The sequence below is a fragment of the Panthera onca genome, chromosome D2 (genome assembly GCF_046562875.1).
Source record: "Panthera onca isolate mPanOnc1 chromosome D2, mPanOnc1 haplotype 2, whole genome shotgun sequence".
Lineage (NCBI taxonomy): Eukaryota > Metazoa > Chordata > Mammalia > Carnivora > Felidae > Panthera > Panthera onca.
The window spans coordinates 58,539,794-58,558,827 of record NC_138349.1 but is presented as its reverse complement, the minus strand read 5'-3'; the positions used below and the strand labels follow the sequence as shown (position 1 = coordinate 58,558,827).

Sequence of the window (19,034 nt, the reverse complement as noted above, 5' to 3'; positions counted from 1 at the left end):
TTAAAGAATAATTAACACCAATTTTTCCTCTTCCAAGAAATGGAAGAGGGAACATTTTCTAACTCATCTGTGAGGTCAAATACCATGACACCAAATACCGACAAAGGCATCACAAACACCAAAAAGAAATCTATAGACCAGTATTCTTAATAAATAAGGATAGAAAAATCATCAACAGAATATTAGCAAACTGAATCCAGCAGCATATTAAAGTATTATACACCATGACCAAGTGGGCTTTATCTCAAGAACACAAGGTGGTTCAACATAGGAAAACGCACCAATGTAATACATCACATTAATGGAATGAAGGAAGGAAACCACATGATCATCTGGATGCACAAAAGCATCTGACAAAATACCGCTCTCTTTCATGATAAATATACTCAACAAACTAGGCATAAAAGAGAACTTCCTTAACGTTAAAAAGGAATTTATGAAAAATCTAACATCCCACCAGATCAGGAAAAACAAAAGCATGTGCACTCTTACCAACTTGTATTTGAAAGTATACTGGAAGTTCTAGCCAGGGCAATTAGATGCAAGAAAAAGAAATAAAGGTATCTAAATTGGAAGGAAAGAAGTAAAATTAAATCTATTGCATTTGTGGATGCCATGATCTCGTATAAAGAAAACCCATCCACAAAACAATCTATTAGAGCTGATAAATGAATTTAGCAAAGTTGCATAATACAAGATTAAAACACAAAAAGTAGTTGTACTTCTTTTAGTATCTGTGCTGCCAAAGCGAGCATAATCAGTTGTATTTCTCTACCTAGCAGTGAACAAACCAAATATAAAATTTATACAAAGCTACAGTAAACAAATAGTGCTGTACTGACATAAGGACAAAAACTAAGAGTCCAGAAATAAATCCATATTTTTGTAGTCAATTAAATTTCAACAAGGGTACCAAAACCATTCAGTAAGGAAACAACAGCCTTTTTAACAAATAATAGTAGGACAACTAGTTATTCACATGCAGAGAATGAAGCTGAACTCTTACCTCACACCATAGCCAAAAATTAACTCAAAATAGACCAAAGACCTATAACAGCTAAAACTGTAAAACTCTTAGAAGAAAATTCACAGGTTAATCTTCATGACTTTGCAATAGTCCATGGGTTCTTAGTTATGACACCAAAAGCACATGCAACAAAAGAAAAAAAAAGATAAATAAGACTCCAACAAAATTTAAAACTTTTGTGTGCAAAAAGATATTATCAAGAAAGTGAAAAGGCAACCATAAAATGGGAGAGAATATTTGCAAATCACATATCTGATGAGTCCAGTATCCAGAATATACAAAGAACTCTTCAAACTCAACAAAATGACAATCTAATTTTAAAATGAGCAGAGGGCTTAAAAGACATTTTGCTAAAGAATGTGACAAATCAAACACATCAACTAGCCATTAAGGAAATGCAATTTAGTACCCCAGCACTTCATACCCACTATACTAATAAGAAATATATATAAATAAAAAACATTTTTGAAATATAGAATTTAAAAAAAAGGAAAATAGCAAATGTTGCCCACGAAGTAGAGAAATTGGAATCCTCACATACTGCTGATGGGGAGGTAAACAGTTTGGTGGTTCCTTAAAAAGTCAAACTGAATTATAATATGACCTAGCAATTCCACTCCTAGGAATACACCCAAACTAATTGCAGTGTGCAAACAAAAACTTGCACATAAATGTTCATAGCAGCATTATTCAGAGCATTTTACCAAAAGAGGTAAATAGCCCAAATGTCTATTGACTGATGGATAAACAAAATGAGGTATATTCATACAAATGAGTATTATTCAGTTAAATGGAACGAAGTACTGATATGTGGTACAGCATGGATGAACCTTAGAAGCATGCTAAGTGAAAGAAGCCAGCCACAAAACGCCACATATTGTACAACTTCATTTATAGCAAATATCAAGAAAAGACAAATCCACAGAGACAAACAATAGAGTAGTGGTTATCAGGGGCTGGAGGGAGAAGGAAATGAGAAATAACCGCTTAATATGTACAGGTTTCCTGTTGAGGTGATGAAATGTTCTGGAACTAGAAAGTGGTGCTGGTTGCACAACACTGTGAATATACTAAATGCCACTGAATTGTACATTAAAAAAACTCCTAAAATGGTGAATTTTGTTATGAATTTTACTTCATTAAAAAAAGTTTTTAAAAGAAAATATAGCCTTCTGCCTTCTCCCTCTCCTGGTCAGGACTGAGGTTTAGGGTAATACACTTACTCTGAGGTAGTGGTCCAGTATGTCTAGGGCTGAGCTTTCAGCCAGTGTAGCAAGAAGAGCGACTACATACAGGGTAGATTAAGTAAGTATCTTGAAGATGATAGCTATGAAGTTTCTCACTGGTGATTTAAGTCACATAAAATGGACAAGAAGGCTAGAGTAAACTCTATGGTGTTTGCATAGTATAGAGATATCACTATGATCTCACAGTTAGAAACCATACATATGTTGGAAATCATGAGATGTGTGCATATGTGTGTGCATACACATAGTTCCTAACTCTGTCTGCTGAGAATCTGAAAGCAATGACTATCTGGTAGCAGTTGAGTACACTTAGCATTCAGAGCACGATTTCTGAATACTATTTCCATCTGAAGAAGCGAGGGCTTTTAAGGAAAAAAGGCTAATGCTAGAGCTGGGGTAAACACAAGAAGAGCCTGTAACATTTATTGTACCAAATGTAAAGAATAATTAAGGAAAAATTGGGACACATCAAAAGTACACAAAAGAGGAACCAGTTCAACAGGGCTCCCATTGGTGAAATCAAGATAAACTGAAAAGATCTCACAGAGATCCACAATAAAGCTTGTTAAGACTGCCCCACCCCTGGTCTCAAAACATTACCTCTCTGCAGAACTGAATGAAGTCCCACAGAACTCTCTGTGTTCCTAGCAGGACAGGCCTCCACCCCATATACCCTCTTAAATTCTATCTACCATACCATTAACAAACTACCCCACAAGACCAAGCCAAGAAGGAGACTGTAATTCAATCAGATTATCCACCTACCTCAAAGGTCATCAGGACTACTCCACCATGTCTTACATGTCTGTTTCTCAACATAGGAAGCCTCAAAATCACAGGTTATCCCTAATCCCATCTTATGTGGCACCATACAGGCCCTAAAATCTGACACAATCTTACAACTATCTTTGCTCCACTAAACGCTTTCACTGTTTGCCCTGGAACTCACAATCTATCATTTGGAAAATTGCCCATATCCTAAAATTCTATCCAAATTTTCCTTCCTCTTTTGTAAATGAAGAAGACTGTCTTCTGAGGACACTATTTCCCCTGTAGCTCTCATAAATGGTGTCTGTTTTCTCTTCCAACACTTCATACGATTCGGCATAGAAGTTAAGTCTCCTGGTCTTCACTCCTTCTAGGTCTCCTTCCATTTGCCTTCTTAAAACCCCCAGCTCCTCTAAAAAACAGGGCAACTGCATATAACCCTGCTAGTGCACTGCTCTCTATTATTTGTACAGCTCTCCTGGGAGTATACTCAAAGGACAAAAAAAAAAAAACAAAAAAACCCTGCAAAAACAAGTTAAAAAAAAAAGAAACAACTATTTTCAGCTTTTATCATGATACTGGTGGTAATGTTGGTACTGTTAGGCAGCAAATGTAGAGTTTTGGAGTATTTTTTCATACCAAGTACACCAGATAGTAAGGAAGCTACGAAAGAGTAATAAAGTTGTATCAAAAGAACTCAGATGCCAACTTGCAGAGCTCTCCCTAGACAAAGATAAGATAATATGAGCATCAATAAAGATAATAATAACTATGATGGACTAAAAACATCAAATATGTTTAAATCCATGAAAAAAAAACTGAAAAAATAAATTGTCATCACTGGAATATGCCAATGAACAGATTCATTCTTTTGAAAAATTGTTAACTACAGAGAGAGAATCCATTCCCATATGAATTGTACTACTAAGGAACCAAATACTACATAGAGGGAAATTGCTCTGTATAGAAGTACCCAACCCAATAAAATGAAAAAGAAATGTTAGAGTAGCACCATTTTGCAACCCCTAATAAATTAATGAGGCACTGATCATCAATGACTGCTAATATCACAAAGGATAGTCAGCCTCCTGAAATATGAATAAATAACACATCAAGGTTTTTAGAACCAATAGTAAAATATTCTATTCAAAATTCTTTCAACTCATTCTACAAACTGAACCATCCGTCATTTATACTCTCTAAATCAAGGGGCAGTGAACTTTCTGTAAGGGAAAAGATGGTAAATATTTCAGGCTTTGCTGATAATACAGTCTTTGTCTTAACTACTCAACTCTGCCTCTCCCAGCTGTAGCTAGAAAGCAGCCATGAACATGAATAGGTAAAAAAGTGGGCATGACTTTATTTACAAGAACATGTGCTGGAAAGAACTTAGTTTATGGACTGTAATTTGCTGCGTAGTTACCTCTGCCCTAAACGATAAGTTAGAAAAATCAATGATTGCTACTGATAAATTAATTCTTCCCAAAAGAGAAGTTAATCTGGTAATAATTATTCAATCCTAAATCTAAATCAGCGGAAAGAAAGGTCATCATTCTCAGGCTGACCATTCCTTTATTTTGCTAACTGGAAATGTGTGGGAAGCATTAATGTGTTCTGACGACTTTGAGTCCAAAAGTTTATAATTTTTCAAATTGTGGTAAAGCAGATCTCTGAATAAAATGTTAGGAATTCAGTAATAACTCTTATTTACTGAGTTAACTTGACACATGTAGGTATACATACATAGGTATATACATAGAAATAATTTAGATGGTTGGACTTCACCTTATCAGAAAACCAAATGAGCCTGGAATCTTCATAATACCTAAACATGCCATATTTAGGATCCAATAATTCCCTCATGATGAGCAAGAAAAATTCTTTGCGTACTCCTCCTGCATCAACAGCATCTTCTCCAACAAATATAACCTAAAATAGCATAATGCAAACACTGAATGTAAAGAAATGGAAGTATATTCTGGAGAGCCCATAACGTGTAATTTATTACAATAAATGCTCAGCAATTAACAGTTTAAAAAATTTTTTTAGGTTTTATATAGTTTTATTTATTAAGTTTCAAAGATACATTAAAAACAGAAAAACTTTAAACGTATTTTCTGAATAAAGTCCCAATTATATAATAGAAAATGTCAAATTACCTTGAGTGGCTTTTTGTAGTCTATATTCTTTGTTTTCCTAAGGACTTCCATTGCATCTCCTACAATATTTTCTCTGCGTACAACTAGAATTAAGCAGGGATTCACAGATTCAATCACCGGGAGAAAAAGAGAGGAGACATTCTGTCTATGGGCCTGGTCAATAGCCATCTAGAAAACAAAAGATTAAAATTTTAATACAATGCTATAAAGAAACTATAAAGGTGACTGGGTAAGCTAACTTCTACCTATTAATTATAATCCTATATTTATAATTCCTATAATAGTTCCTATGCTACTTAATTCACGTAACACCTCACACAGTATCTAATAGAGCATAAGAGCTTAATAAACTGTATTCTCAGCATAATGAGTGTCCTATTGAATGTTTTTTTTTAATGTTTTAATTTTAGAGAGAGGGAGACAAAGAGAGAGGGACAGAGGATCAGAAGTGAACTTTGTGCTGACAGCAGAGAGCCCAATGCAGGGCTCGAATTCATGAACCGTGAGATCACGACCTAAGCCAAAGTCAGACGCTTAACCTACTGAGCCACCCAGGCGCCCCTTGAATACTTTTATACTAATGTATAGCTAATGATACCATTATGCAAGCATGGAACTATAATAATATGGTAAATCTAAACACTGCTATTTCTCAAAAGATAAGCGGGATGAAGAGTGAGGAGAAAAAAGAAAACAGCATTAAAACAACCTCAAATGAGAATAAGGAACAGCCTGGCTGAGGAGTTACAGAAATTCATTTAGTAGGGGCGCCAATGTGGCTCAGTCTGTTAAGCATCTGGCTTTTGATTTCGGCTCAGGTCATGATCTCACAGTTCATGAGTTTGTGGGATGGAGCCCTGTGTCAGGGTCTGCACTGCCAGCACAGACCTTGCTTGGGATCTCTTCCTCTCCCTCTGCCCCTCCTCCCAGCTCGTTCTGTTCTCTCTCTCTCTCACAAATAAACATTAAAATAAATAAATATAAAAAAAAAAAAAAAAAAGAAAGGAATTCATCTAGAAGAGTGATCACCATGTTCACAAACCAAGCATTTGGCTTTCACCATTTAAAGCCTTTGTTCATTTCTTATGGTTTTCCCAGTGTTCTTATCCTAAAATGGAATGTACTATGTATTAAAAGCATGTGGTGATTATTGTTTTAAGAAAGACCATCAAAAACTAGTTCACCAGTTGTTAGTATAAACCCTACAAAAATATTTCTCCTGGATATGCCTGGATAGCTCAGTCAGTTGAGAGACCAACTTTTTTTTTTTCCTAATGTTTATTCATTTTTGAGAGAGAGACATAGCACGTGGGGGGGGGGGGGGGGAGGGAGGGGGGCTGGTGTAGGGCAGAGAGAGGGGGAGACAGAATCCAAAGCAGGCTCCAGGCTCTGAGCTATCAGCACAGAGCCCGATGTGGGGCTTGAACCCACAAACTGTGAGATCATGAACTGAGATGAAGTCAGATACCCAACCAACTGAGCCACCCAGGCGCCCCAGGAGACCAACTCTTGATTTCAGGTCAGGTCATTAAACCAGGGTGGTAGGATCAAGCCCTGCATTGGGATCCACACTGAGTGGTGAGACTGCTTAAGATTCTCCCTCTTGGGGCATTTCTCAGTTTCAGCTCAGGTCACGATCTCACATTTCGTGAGTCTGAGCCCCAATCGGGCTCTAAGCTGACAGCACGGAGCCTGCTTGGGTTTCTCTCTCCCTCTCTCTGCCCCTCCCCCACTTGTGCTGTCTCTGTCTCTCTCAAAATAAGTAAATAAACTTAAAAAAAATTTATAAAAATTTTTTTAAAAATTAGCCTTAAAAAAGAAAAAAGATTCTCGCTCTCTCTCCCTTTGCCCCTCTTCCCTGCCTGTGTATACACGTGCTTACTCTCTCTAAAAATAAAATGTGTATTATTTCCTCTAATGATGAAAATGGATATAAGCACATATGTAAAATTCCCCCTAGTGTTTATTATTTAAATATCTAGAGGCATTTAAAATACCAAAGGCATTTATTTTAAAGGAATGAAAACAGCTATCAAAATTGGGGTGTGGTGATGATAATTTTTTAAAGTTTTTAGATTTTAAGAGCTCAAGCTTTCTTCTTACCCTTTTCTTAGTCCTTAGCCTCTATAGTCTGATATTCTATACTAGAAAATAAAACTCAAAACCTTTTTAAATTTACAGGTTCAAAAGATACAGCACATCTACTATAGTTCTTAAAATGATAATGTAAGTTAGTTAAAAAAAAAAAACCCTCATTATAAATGAAAAAATGTTCAACATAAAACAGAGCAGATTGGGGGAGAAAGGAGATGGAAGAGCAGGAGACGACCAACCTCAGGAAAATGTCTTACTTATTACTAACACTTTCTTCAAGGAAACTTCATATCCTCCCCCTAACACGTGATCAAATACCTCTTACTTTAACATCACATCACCTCTGGTTACTTCCATCTTTTACCAAGTATATAAATATGGAATATATAATGAAGCAAGATTTGAAACAAACCCAAGTTTATCAAGTAAGCTAATAAAACTGTTTATAAAGATTACATATTTCTACAATGAAAGATGTTTATACCATTTTTTAGATATAAATGATTAAAAGCTAAACTATTCTATTTTCATTTAAATATATATAAGCCTTCGTAACAGTACACTTGTCACATGCAATTATGAGGTACCTTTGCAAAGGTACAGAATGTTCCCAAAGATTACAGATTATAGGCAAACTTCAAATATTTACTTTTTTTAAAAAAATGTTTTATTTTTGAGAGAGAGAGAGAGAGAGAGAGAGAGAGAGAGAAAACGAGGGGGGAAGGGGCAAAGAGAGAGGGAGACACAGAATCCAAAGCAGGCTTCAGGCTCTGAGCTGTCAGCACAGAGTCTGATGTGGGGCTTGAACCCACAAAGTGCAAAATCATGACCTGAACAGAAGTCAGATGCTTAACCAACTGAGCCAACCAGGTGCCCCAACAAATATTTACTTTTTAAAAACATTACAGAAACAATTCCAAAACCATTCTCAAGTCAGTTAGTATTAAACTATATCTTACCTGCATCTGTAAGACTGCATCTGTTTGTAACAGAGTAGTTTTTGCTTGGGCATCAAATACAAATGGATATGTGCAGATTGTAACAGGAATATCTGCCAACTGGAAATAAAATTAACTTATTAGAACAAACTGATTTGTGATATATTTTTTGTAGGTACTGTCATTTCTTTTAAAGCTGATCATATTCTTGGTTTATTCACCTGTATGTTATCCAGGAATTATAAATATTGTGCTTCCTTTCAAATATGGAATTTTTACTGATTATCAGATGAGGCACTGGAATAACCCCCATTCTCAATAACCTCAATTTTAGGAAGGAATTATATACTTGAAAGTAAATTACAAGGATCTTTTGCTTAACATGTATTAACTTCAAGATTCAGTAAATTAGGAGGCAAATATATCTTAAAGTTGGGGGCTCCTATGTTAAATACATTACCCAGTTCTAGAGTACCCAAGGCTACTCTAGCAACCGAGGCCAATGATAAGCAATCTGCTTATTCATTCATTTAACAGTTATATACTGCATGCCGTTAGGGTACCAACACTATTGTAAGTCAACAATCTTTCATTCATTTAACCTACAAAATAAGTACCATGAAGTACCATTATTTCCTGTCAATCTTTAAAGCTGAGAAACCGGATTATTACCATTATCACACATTACCCACCTTACAGACAATTATTTAACCTAGCAAGTAATACAGTGATTGATTGCTAAGTATTTTAACAATGCAGAAAAATACAAAGATCTATGAACTTCTAGTCACAGATTCTTGCAGTCAAAGGAGGCCGTATTCCTACCATCTACCCAACAAGGCAATGTTTTTGTGTCAGCCCTGAAACAGAGACCCTGCTGTAAGGTTTCTAGTGAAGACTTTCAATACACCATGAAAAAATCCACTTCTTATGTGCTTAGGAAGTTCTTCTTATTAAGTCTGAATCTACATTTATAAACATCATTATGCATTACTTTGTTTTGTATTGCAATCTTCATTGCAGGGAAGCCTATATGGTTTAAAATATTTCAAGTGCCCATGCTCTCTCTAAATTGTCTTTTTTCCATAGTAAACATTCCCAGTTTTTCCAGCCATTCTGACAATACTATGGTTTCCAGCCCTTCTCCATCTCGACTGCCTTCTTTTAAATGTATTTTAATTTATATAAGTCTCTCTTAAAAACAAACAAAATAATCTAATAGGGCCCAATCAGTACAGTATACAATGAGACTATCAACTCTTTGTTGACAACATGTAAGACAGCATCGTGGGTTATATTAACCTTACAGTAAATTATCATTTTTCATTATTTTTCATATGACAATTTTTACCTTGATCCTGTATTTGTGTCACTACCTACTGATGGTAGAATGTCATTTCACAATTCTGAAATTTAAAACTACCAAAATGATTTCTCAGGTCCCTTTTGGTTTCAAAAGTCTATGATTTCATAATTTTATGTGCTATTTCTATGTGAAGATAAGGAAGCAAACAATATTAGGCCTATAATATAAAGTTAATTCTAAATGCTTCACTGGTTCAAGTCCTGGGAAAAATGCAAAACAAAACAAGAAAACCTGAAGTCTATAATGAAAGTATAAAAGAAGTATTATAACAATTCCAAGTATTAAAAAGGTTATTCAGGTTTGTTGATAATATAAACCAAAGTGCTAAAACTTTATATGCTAAGACAGTATATTATACAAAGTGAGGAAGATGACCATACTGAGTTTATTTAACTTTATGATGATCATTTTGAGTATTAATTATTAGCTTAAAAATTGAAGATCATTTTAGTTCTATAAAATATTTTTTGCCTTACTGGGTAAGCATTTGTCAGATTTTAAAAGTTTGCTTTTTTATATTACAAAGGACACGTGTTAATTTTATACTGGAAGACTTTAGGAGGGTAGACATTATTTTAAAGCAAATATTGTTGGGGTGCCTGGCTGGCTCAGTCAGTACAATATGCGACTCTTGATCTCAGGGTTGTGAGTTTGAGTCCCACATAGGGTGGAGAAAATAAAATCTTAATTAAAAATTATTTTTTTATTTTTAAAATAGAAATCTTTTTTTTTTTTTTTTTTTTTTTTAAGAGAGAGAGAGAGTGGGGGAGAGGGGCAGAGGTAGACAGAGGGAAAGAATCCTAAGAATCCTAAGCAGGCTCCATGCTCAGAGCGGAGCCTGATGTGGGCCTCAATCCCACAACCCAGGGATCATGACCTGCGCTGAAACCAAGAGTCAGACATTCAACCAACTGAGCCATCCAGGCAGCCCCAAAATAAAATTAAAAAATAATAATAAAGCAAATATTGTTGAAAGGCATCATACAAGTGTAATGATAACTAAAACAGAGGTTTTAATTTTCTTCAAAAAACTCCTTTGAAATGTTATATAGGACAACTCCTATATAGTCATTAAAAAATTTTATATATATGGATAGATAGCTATATCTACCTATCTATATATAAATTTATCAAACTAAACAGGAAACTTGCTCTCCTATTACTTAAGATAAAACAGAGTATATCTTACTCTGAACATGAGACTTTATTACACCAAACTTACCTCAGTTAATCCATGGTTGACATCCTAAGACAGCAGTGCAGAACGTAACAGTAATGAGGAAAGAGCAATGTTAGTGTCCAAATTTAACTATTTCTATTCAAAGTAGCATTTCATATATTTTGCTACAGAATACTGAATTAATGAAGTAGACCAAAATATACCTACAACAAAACTTACCCTTTTCATGTGCATCTTATATATCTATACCTATAAAACTAAGACCTTTCTTTCATGTATCTTGTGGTCATAAAATTATCAAGGCTTGAACATAATGAAATTTGACTTTAGCAACTAAGCACCCCAATTGTAGAATTCAGGTAAAATGTGGAAACTAATCCTAAGTCCTAAGCTTGGTCTTGAAGAAGTCATTTTATGTCTTAGTTTCTCCACCTGGAAAATGGAGAAAATATTCCCCAACTTCTCCCCAAGGACTTGGTTAAATCTTGACAAAATGCTTGAAAAGTATTTAGCATATTAAAATACTATATGAAAACAAAGTGAAGAAAATAAGCCATTAAATGTTTTTACTTGTCAGAAATAACGAACGAAAACTTAGGATATCTTACATTAAGGATTCTTTAACACTGAATTAGCTTAAAACTGAAAGTACAAAGGGGCGCCTGGGTGGCTCAGTCAGTTAAGCATCTGACTTCTGCTGAGGTCATGATCTCACAGTCCATGAGTAGAGCCCTCCATCGGACTCTGGGCTAACAGCTCAGCTCAGAGCCCGGAGCCTGCTTCAGATTCTGTGTCTCCCTCTCTCATGCTCCTCCCCTGCGTGCACTGTCTCTCCCTCTCTCAAAAAATAAATCAACATTTAAAAAAAAAAATTTGTTTTTAATTGAAAGTATATGACAGGGTTTAGGAGTTGGTAAACAGAAAGAAAAAATGAGGAGAGAAAGAGAGATTTACGAAGGGAATAATAATGGATATTATAATGAAAGCTTACTACTTCACTCAACGGAAAGATACACTTTCTTGCAGAATGCTTCTACATATACTCAGGGTACAGACTCATATAAAGTGTTAGAATTTCCAAAAACACGTCACTAAATTTGCAGATGGTACTTAGCATAATGAGGAATTAATCTTACCCAAAGAGAGGTCTGCTTTTGCCCTAAGCTGCTGGGGGTGATCTATGGGCAGCTGGAATGTCAAGCCTCATAGGAGTGTCTTTGTCTGAGAGCTCTGGACCATTTGGTTATCATTTCTGCCTTCAGAAGAAGTGGACGCTAAAGGTTATCGGCATAGGCAGTATGTAATCAAGCCTCAATAAAAACTCTGGGCCTCAAGGATCTGGTGAGCTTCTGTGGTTGCCAATATTCTGTGAGTATCACCACACAGAGATGCTAGGAAAGTAACTCATCCCTGACTCCACAGGGAGAAGAAAATAGAAGCTGTGCCTTTGGTACCTCTTCCAGAGTCCATTCTATGTGCTTTTCCCCCTAATTTCAATCTGTATGCTTTCCATACAATAAACTGTTAACACCACTGTAACAGTTTCCAGTGAGTTCTGTGAGAACTTGTAGCAAATTATTGAACCTCAGTGTGGTGTGAGGAACCCCTCAAACTTGGAATTCGCACCAGAAGTGAGTGCAGTCTTGTGCTGTCTATTCCTTATAAATTCATAGCTTGCTAAATGCTCGCACACTTTGGGGGTACCTTTGGAGACTTTAAGATCTGAGCAAAGATCTAGGGTTCTCTCATTGTGCTAAACAAAGCCAAAGCAGTATAAAAATAAGCAAAATAAGACTCTATACAAATCCTACTTGGAGAAAGGTTATTTATTGATAGTAGTTTCTTCCAAAAAATTCAGAGTACCAAGTTATCACTACATCAGTGCCCCTACTAACAATGTTAACAAGAACATATTTAGAAGCTGTACTGCTGAAATGCCTTTTAGATTACACCAGTTTAATTTGAAACCAACTTCACAGGCACATGTGACATTCTTTTACAGTATATCTTGTGGGGACATTTTAAAAATGCTATTACTATCATGAAAGCTTGAATAAGCAAAGAAATACCTTTCAATATTTTCTGACTACCTATATAGCCTGCTTGACAACTATACTAGATACCAATATAGTTTATATCATGGGAGATTAAATTTATTCTTAAATAAATAATAAAATATATATGCACTATTTTTATTGCTACATGTAAACAGATAAAGGTGCTATGCATATCGTTATGCATTGGAGAAATCAATAAGATTGTTGGAATTTATAGTATGACTAAACCATACTAAAGCAGAACCTATTTGACTGTAGGATGATGTAAGCTGAAAGGAATATAGGAAATAATGGGATTTGTGGAAAGCTTGAGAAGCTTTTAGATATCAAGTGAAACTATTATCTAAGAGAGAGGCATCCAAGGGTGAAACAGATTAAGATCATTATTAGAAATTTCAATTTAAAGGTTAAGGATCTTAGACAAAAGCTCAAACATTTAAAACAATTTTTTAATGTTTATTTATTTATTTCTGAGAGGGAAAGAGAATGCAAGCTGGGGAGGGGCAGAGAGAGACAGAGAGAGAGAGAGACAGAGAGAGAGAGACAGAGAGAGAGAGACAGAGAGAGAGAGACAGGGGCACAGAATCTGAAGGAGGCTCCAGGCTCCAGGCTGTCAGCACAGAGCCCAATGCGGGGCTTGAACTCACAAACGGTGAGATCATGACCTGAGCAGAAGTCAGATGCTTATAAACTGACTGAGCTACTCAGGCACCCCAAGAGCTCAAACATTTTTAAAAAGGTAAATGCAAAAAGGAAAAAAGGTAAATGCTTAAAAGAGCATGGATGAACTCTAGAGTTGCAATGTACTTGTTATATTATTTGCAAATCTGATTCAGTCAAAGTAGTATTTCCAAGGGAAATTTAAAAGGAAAACAAAGTCATGAGGGTTGGAGACAGGCTCTATCATAAAACATGTGAGGTTACTTAAAGGTTTATTGCTAAAAATTCAACATATCACTCAATGTGTGACCTACTATTGGCTCCAAATCCACATACTCAAGTAATAGTTGTTGGCTGTTTTTAGAGTGGAAGTCCTGAAACTGGGTCAAGGCATGCCTAATTTTAGTTGCTCAATGTCCTAGAAGCTGGAGTGAGAAAGGCTTTAAGGAATGTTCCAAAAGTCAGGTTCTCATGGTCTAAAGCAGACTTCACTAAAGATGCTTTTAACACCAATGGTTAATGATGGTTCCAGTTGGTTATAGACAAAAAGATGGAGCTCATTGGCACATTTTAGTTTCAACTAATTACTTATGGCAAAGCACTATACCACTGCTGGTGTCATTTTGACTTAATGATGTAACACAGGATTATTCTAAGGGGATACTCAAGTTAATGAAGTGATTCCAGTAAATATGAAAGGTCTTGGCGATTAAATGAAAATAAAAAGACAGCATCTAAAACATGAAGGAAATGGAAATACACAAACATAATTTGGTAATCCAATACATAATCAGTCTAAGAGTTTAGTCTGTAAAATATTAATGCCATTAAAAATGATTAGGGAGCTTTACAAAGCAAGGATGAACTTTTCTAGGAAATATTACAGCTGCAAAGGAGCACAAATGTACTTTAATTTCTTCTTTTTATTAAATGAAAACAAAACTCAAACCCAGAAAGTACTGGGGGATATTTCCAAGCTGGTCTCCCCAACTGTTATATCAGTCTATCCTTCTAGTTTGCTGGTGAACATGTCATGCTGCTAGCTCAGCACTGTTAAAGTGCAACTTAACTCCATAGAACAAAGATAGTGATGATTTATATACATAGCACAATTAATATCAAATAAATATGACTTATGACTTTAAAAAGCATGTATGTAATACAACATGAAAGACTAAAAATTTCACCAATTTACCAAGTATCTTCATTAGTATCTACTTATATATGACATGCCTTCCATAGGTATACAGTTCTTGAAATAAATTGTATTTCAAGATATGTATTTTTTAAATTATATAATAAGAACCTTATAGTAATACAAACAAGCAGACCCAGCATAGACCATTCTATACTTCATTCTAAATTAGTCCATTTTTACTAAGTAAATATTGACGATATGTAGGATAGTAACTAAAAGTATAAGAGAAGGAAGAAAAAACAACAAAGTTTAGTAGCAACCACTAAAGTATTTTCAACTTAAATGCAAAGTTAAAAGAAGGTAAGGAAATATACAACTAAGAACAGTACTTAGAAAATGGAGAAAAATCAAATATCAGAAGAGAAAAAGAACCCATGTGCCATTTTATTTTGCCTAGAGATTACTGTGGAGGGAGAAAAACAGATAAAAAGCTGAAAAATCCAACTGAAAAAAGTTTCATACACCAAGATCAGAGTCTTGACGGGTGCCTGGCTGGTTCACTTGGTAGAGTGTGTGACTCCTGATTTCATGGTTGGGAGTTTGAGCCCCATGTTGGGTGTAGAGATTATATATATACATACTTATAATCAATCTTTAAAATGATCAGAGTCCTGATAAACAAAAAAACAGAGAAGCTTACAGTAACCAGCAAGAGTAGGAGGATCAAGCAAAACACTTTACAGAGTTAGGTTAAAAAGGATAGGAAAATGAAAGGGGATGAGGTGAAAAGTTAGAAGTCTCAGCAGTACAAAAAAGGATATTATAAGAAAAGCAAAGAACTTCACAGAATTAGTTTTTAATTTTTTTTTTTTTTCAACGTTTTTTATTTATTTTTGGGACAGAGAGAGACAGAGCATGAACGGGGGAGGGGCAGAGAGAGAGGGAGACACAGAATCGGAAACAGGCTCCAGGCTCCGAGCCATCAGCCCAGAGCCTGACGCGGGGCTCGAACTCACAGACCGCGAGATCGTGACCTGGCTGAAGTCGGACGCTTAACCGACTGCGCCACCCAGGTGCCCCACAGAATTAGTTTTTAATGTTTAGAGATCAGGGAAGTATATACGTGCTGGATTCTTAAAATCCTTGACTGGGAAAGAAAAGAAATGGAGGAAAAAAATTTTTAACAGATTATAGCATAAAGCAAATATAATAAAGGTAAACAATTTCCTTACAGTATTGAGAACAAGGTAAAGTTACATATATATGAATACATGTGTATATAAGTAAAACTTAAAGATGTATATTTCTTATAATTCATAGTAATTATGTTTTATCAAAGAATATTGTAAGCTTGCAATATTGTGAAGCAATGGAACTACTTTAAGATTATAACTTATTCAATAGTGTTACATATGTGTATATATACACATATATATGCATTTACATACATGTATATACATATGTTAACGTGTATACAAACACACATACACCTCTGTATCATCACAAAACAGCATGTAAGTATATTTAGAATAGATTTTTTTAAATCTTAGAGTGTTAATGTGATGTTCAGCCTAGCATTAAGACTAGCAATACAAGCATGAATTTTATTAAAAACCCTCAGGAAAAGAGTCTTTAGAGTTATGTGTAAACGTGAAATGTGGAATAAGCGCTTTTAACTCTCTCAAAGAAGGGAGCTTTGTGAAATCAAATGTCATAATATAAATTAATGAACTATATAAATAAGAGGTACACAAAGACCCTCAAAGTAAATGCCAGCTTTCTTTTCCCAGAGGTAGATTAGAAGAACCCAAATCACAGGTTCTGCATTCTGATTTCTAAGATTTGATATTAGGGGCACCCGATGGCTCAGTCGGTTAACTGTCCAACTTCAGCTCCGGTCATGCTCTCAGTTCAGTTAGTGGGTTTGAGCCCCGCGTCGGGCTCTGTGCAGACAGTTCAGAGCCTGGAGCCTGCTTCCAATTCTGTCTCCCCCTCTCCCTCTGCCCTTCCCCCATTTGTATTTTGACTCTCAAAGTAAGTAAACATAAAAAAAAAAAAATTTAAGATTTGATATTAAACCCACTATCCAATTAAATAAAGAACAAGCTTTCACTGCTGCAGCCACCTATTCAATATCACTCTGTCTACAAATAAAGAGAAAGGAAAACCTTGAGGCACAAAGAGTAATGGAGGGCAATTATCAAGTATAATAAAGATATAATCTGGACAGAATGAGAAAGAGAAAAAACCTAGAAATAGGAAGGTAGTCCTCTATGGCTTCCCTCTCAACAGAAAACAGTAGCACTGAGATAGCAGCTCCTAAGGAAATTCAATTTGGTATCACCTCAGCTATATACCAAGAGGAGTCTGGATACAGGCCTGCCAAACTTAAAAGTAAACATTCAAACCATAGCTTTTCCACAAAGATTACTACAAACTAAAAAATTCTATGGGACTGGCATTTGTGTTACTTGTTATGAATACAAGTAGTTTATGACCTACATACTAGATACAAATTCATATCAAAGGGTACCTAATCTAATTCATAGTAATACAGGAAGATATGACTCTAAGATAATGTTTCTCAAACTAGGCTTACATCTCTGAGAAATATATTTATTTTTAAGGGTCTATGAGTGCTCTGGGAGAATTTATTTTAGTGTTTTTATACCAGAATTTTAAAAAATGACTTAAAAATCTAAAATTAGGATAATCCATTAATAAATCCAGTATCACCATGAAATTCCAAGAGCTGCAATGGTTGTGATTGTAATCAAACTGGCACCAAATAGGAAGGATCTCTATGTTTAGGATTTCATACATAAATGATGTGCTTGATGAGTGAAGGCCAAATTACTATGACATCTCATTCTAAAAGGAAATGTTTCACTGTAGTTCAAATAGAGAAAGGTGAGAAAGGCAGCAAGATAACAGTGTTATTAGACACCTCAGAATAGAGGCTACTGCCAAACTTTAAAGCCTGTGTATAGGCAGTCAGCAATAATAACATCATTTTACCAAGACTTAACTATGTGCCAAGAACTGCCCTAAGCACTTTAGATGTATCATACCAATTAATCTCAATAACTATATAAGATAGGTACTATTATCCCTAATTTACAGAAAAAGAATTAAGTAATTTCCCCAATGACAGAGAGTGAGTAAATGCTGAGCTCAGATTTGAACCGAGATGCTTTTATGCTACCCTACTTTCTTATCATATTTAGGCTAGGAGGTAAGATTCCTGATCATCAAAACACAATTATCTTCCATACTAAATAGTAACTTGATTTTTGAATTTGTAGTGTTATTTATAATTAATTTATAAATTTGTTATGGTTTTAGAGTTCTTTAAAAATGTAAGTTTAGAACTTGTTTTAGTGTTTGTATATATTTAAATAATATAGTCAAAAATAATGTAAGTGAACACTGGACTTAAGAAATTGTTTTACTTTAAAAGGGGTCTATATATCAGTCCAATTTCAAAAACACTGCTCAAAGACCAGGATACCCTACGTGGTTGTGTCAAGTTTATATGCAGACTTAGGATTCCAACCTTCTAATGGCTTATCATAACACTTCAGATAAAATCCAAGTTCTTGATCCTAATTTATTAAACCCTCCATGATCTGGTGTCTATCCATTTCTCTGAACTCTCCACAATGCCATATTTTAGCCTTCCTGGCCTCTTCCTATCCTTCAATCATATTAAGCTTGTTCTCACCTAAGGTCTTTTACTGGATGTTCATTTTTCTTGAACAGCCCATACTTCATCAGATAAGCTTTTTCTGATTATCCAATTGTAAGAAACCATCCAGTCTCTATTATATTCTCTTATTTTAATTCTCTATACTGTGTATATTATTAGCTAATTTTTTTTTGCTTTACTGTATTATTGTCCACCTTGCCCACTGGATTATAAGCTGTGTAAGAACATGGCTCTTATCTGTCTGGTTCATCACTATATTTGCAATACCTAAACTGATGCCAGTCACAGGAGTTTCTCAATATTCTCATTATTTGTTGAATGAGCAAATGAGTAGATCTAAGTCTGCAAAGCAGCTATAAATTTGACTGAAACTCCCAATGATTCTTGGGGGGAAAAAATGAACAAATCTCTCTCTTAACCAAATGCACATACCAGGGAAGGAAAAGATGTTCTAGAAGTGACCTGATTCCTACAGAAGAGACTATTTTAAAATTAGCATGCACTAAATCACAGTGACATTCAAAAACTACTGTATGTGTTTACTGCCACTACACATATGCCAGATACTATTAGAGGTGCTGGTGAATAAACTTATAGAGTGTGTATCCACCACAAAGAGTTTGCACCTGGTACCTAGCAAGCTCCTTATGGACAGGTTACTTAACCTTTCTACAACTGCTACATACATACT

General features: G+C 35.2%; 1 protein-coding gene across 12 annotated transcripts in view; it reads right to left on the bottom strand.

Annotated features, from left to right (window-relative positions):
- The window catches only part of HERC4 (HECT and RLD domain containing E3 ubiquitin protein ligase 4), a 137,481-nt gene that overhangs the window by 22,700 nt on the left and 95,747 nt on the right, over positions 1 to 19,034 (bottom strand). For 9 of the 12 annotated variants that reach the window (XM_060642607.3, XM_060642609.3, XM_060642613.3 and 6 more), the window contains 4 exons: positions 10,822 to 10,845; positions 8,255 to 8,353; positions 5,202 to 5,369; positions 4,828 to 4,971 (listed from right to left, as the gene is read on the bottom strand). In XM_060642607.3, the coding sequence (XP_060498590.1) occupies positions 4,828 to 4,971; positions 5,202 to 5,369; positions 8,255 to 8,353; positions 10,822 to 10,845 (435 nt within the window). The remainder of the gene's footprint in view (positions 1 to 4,827; positions 4,972 to 5,201; positions 5,370 to 8,254; positions 8,354 to 10,821; positions 10,846 to 19,034) is intronic. The other 3 variants (XM_060642610.3, XM_060642617.3, XM_060642616.3) reach the window with 2 other exon arrangements.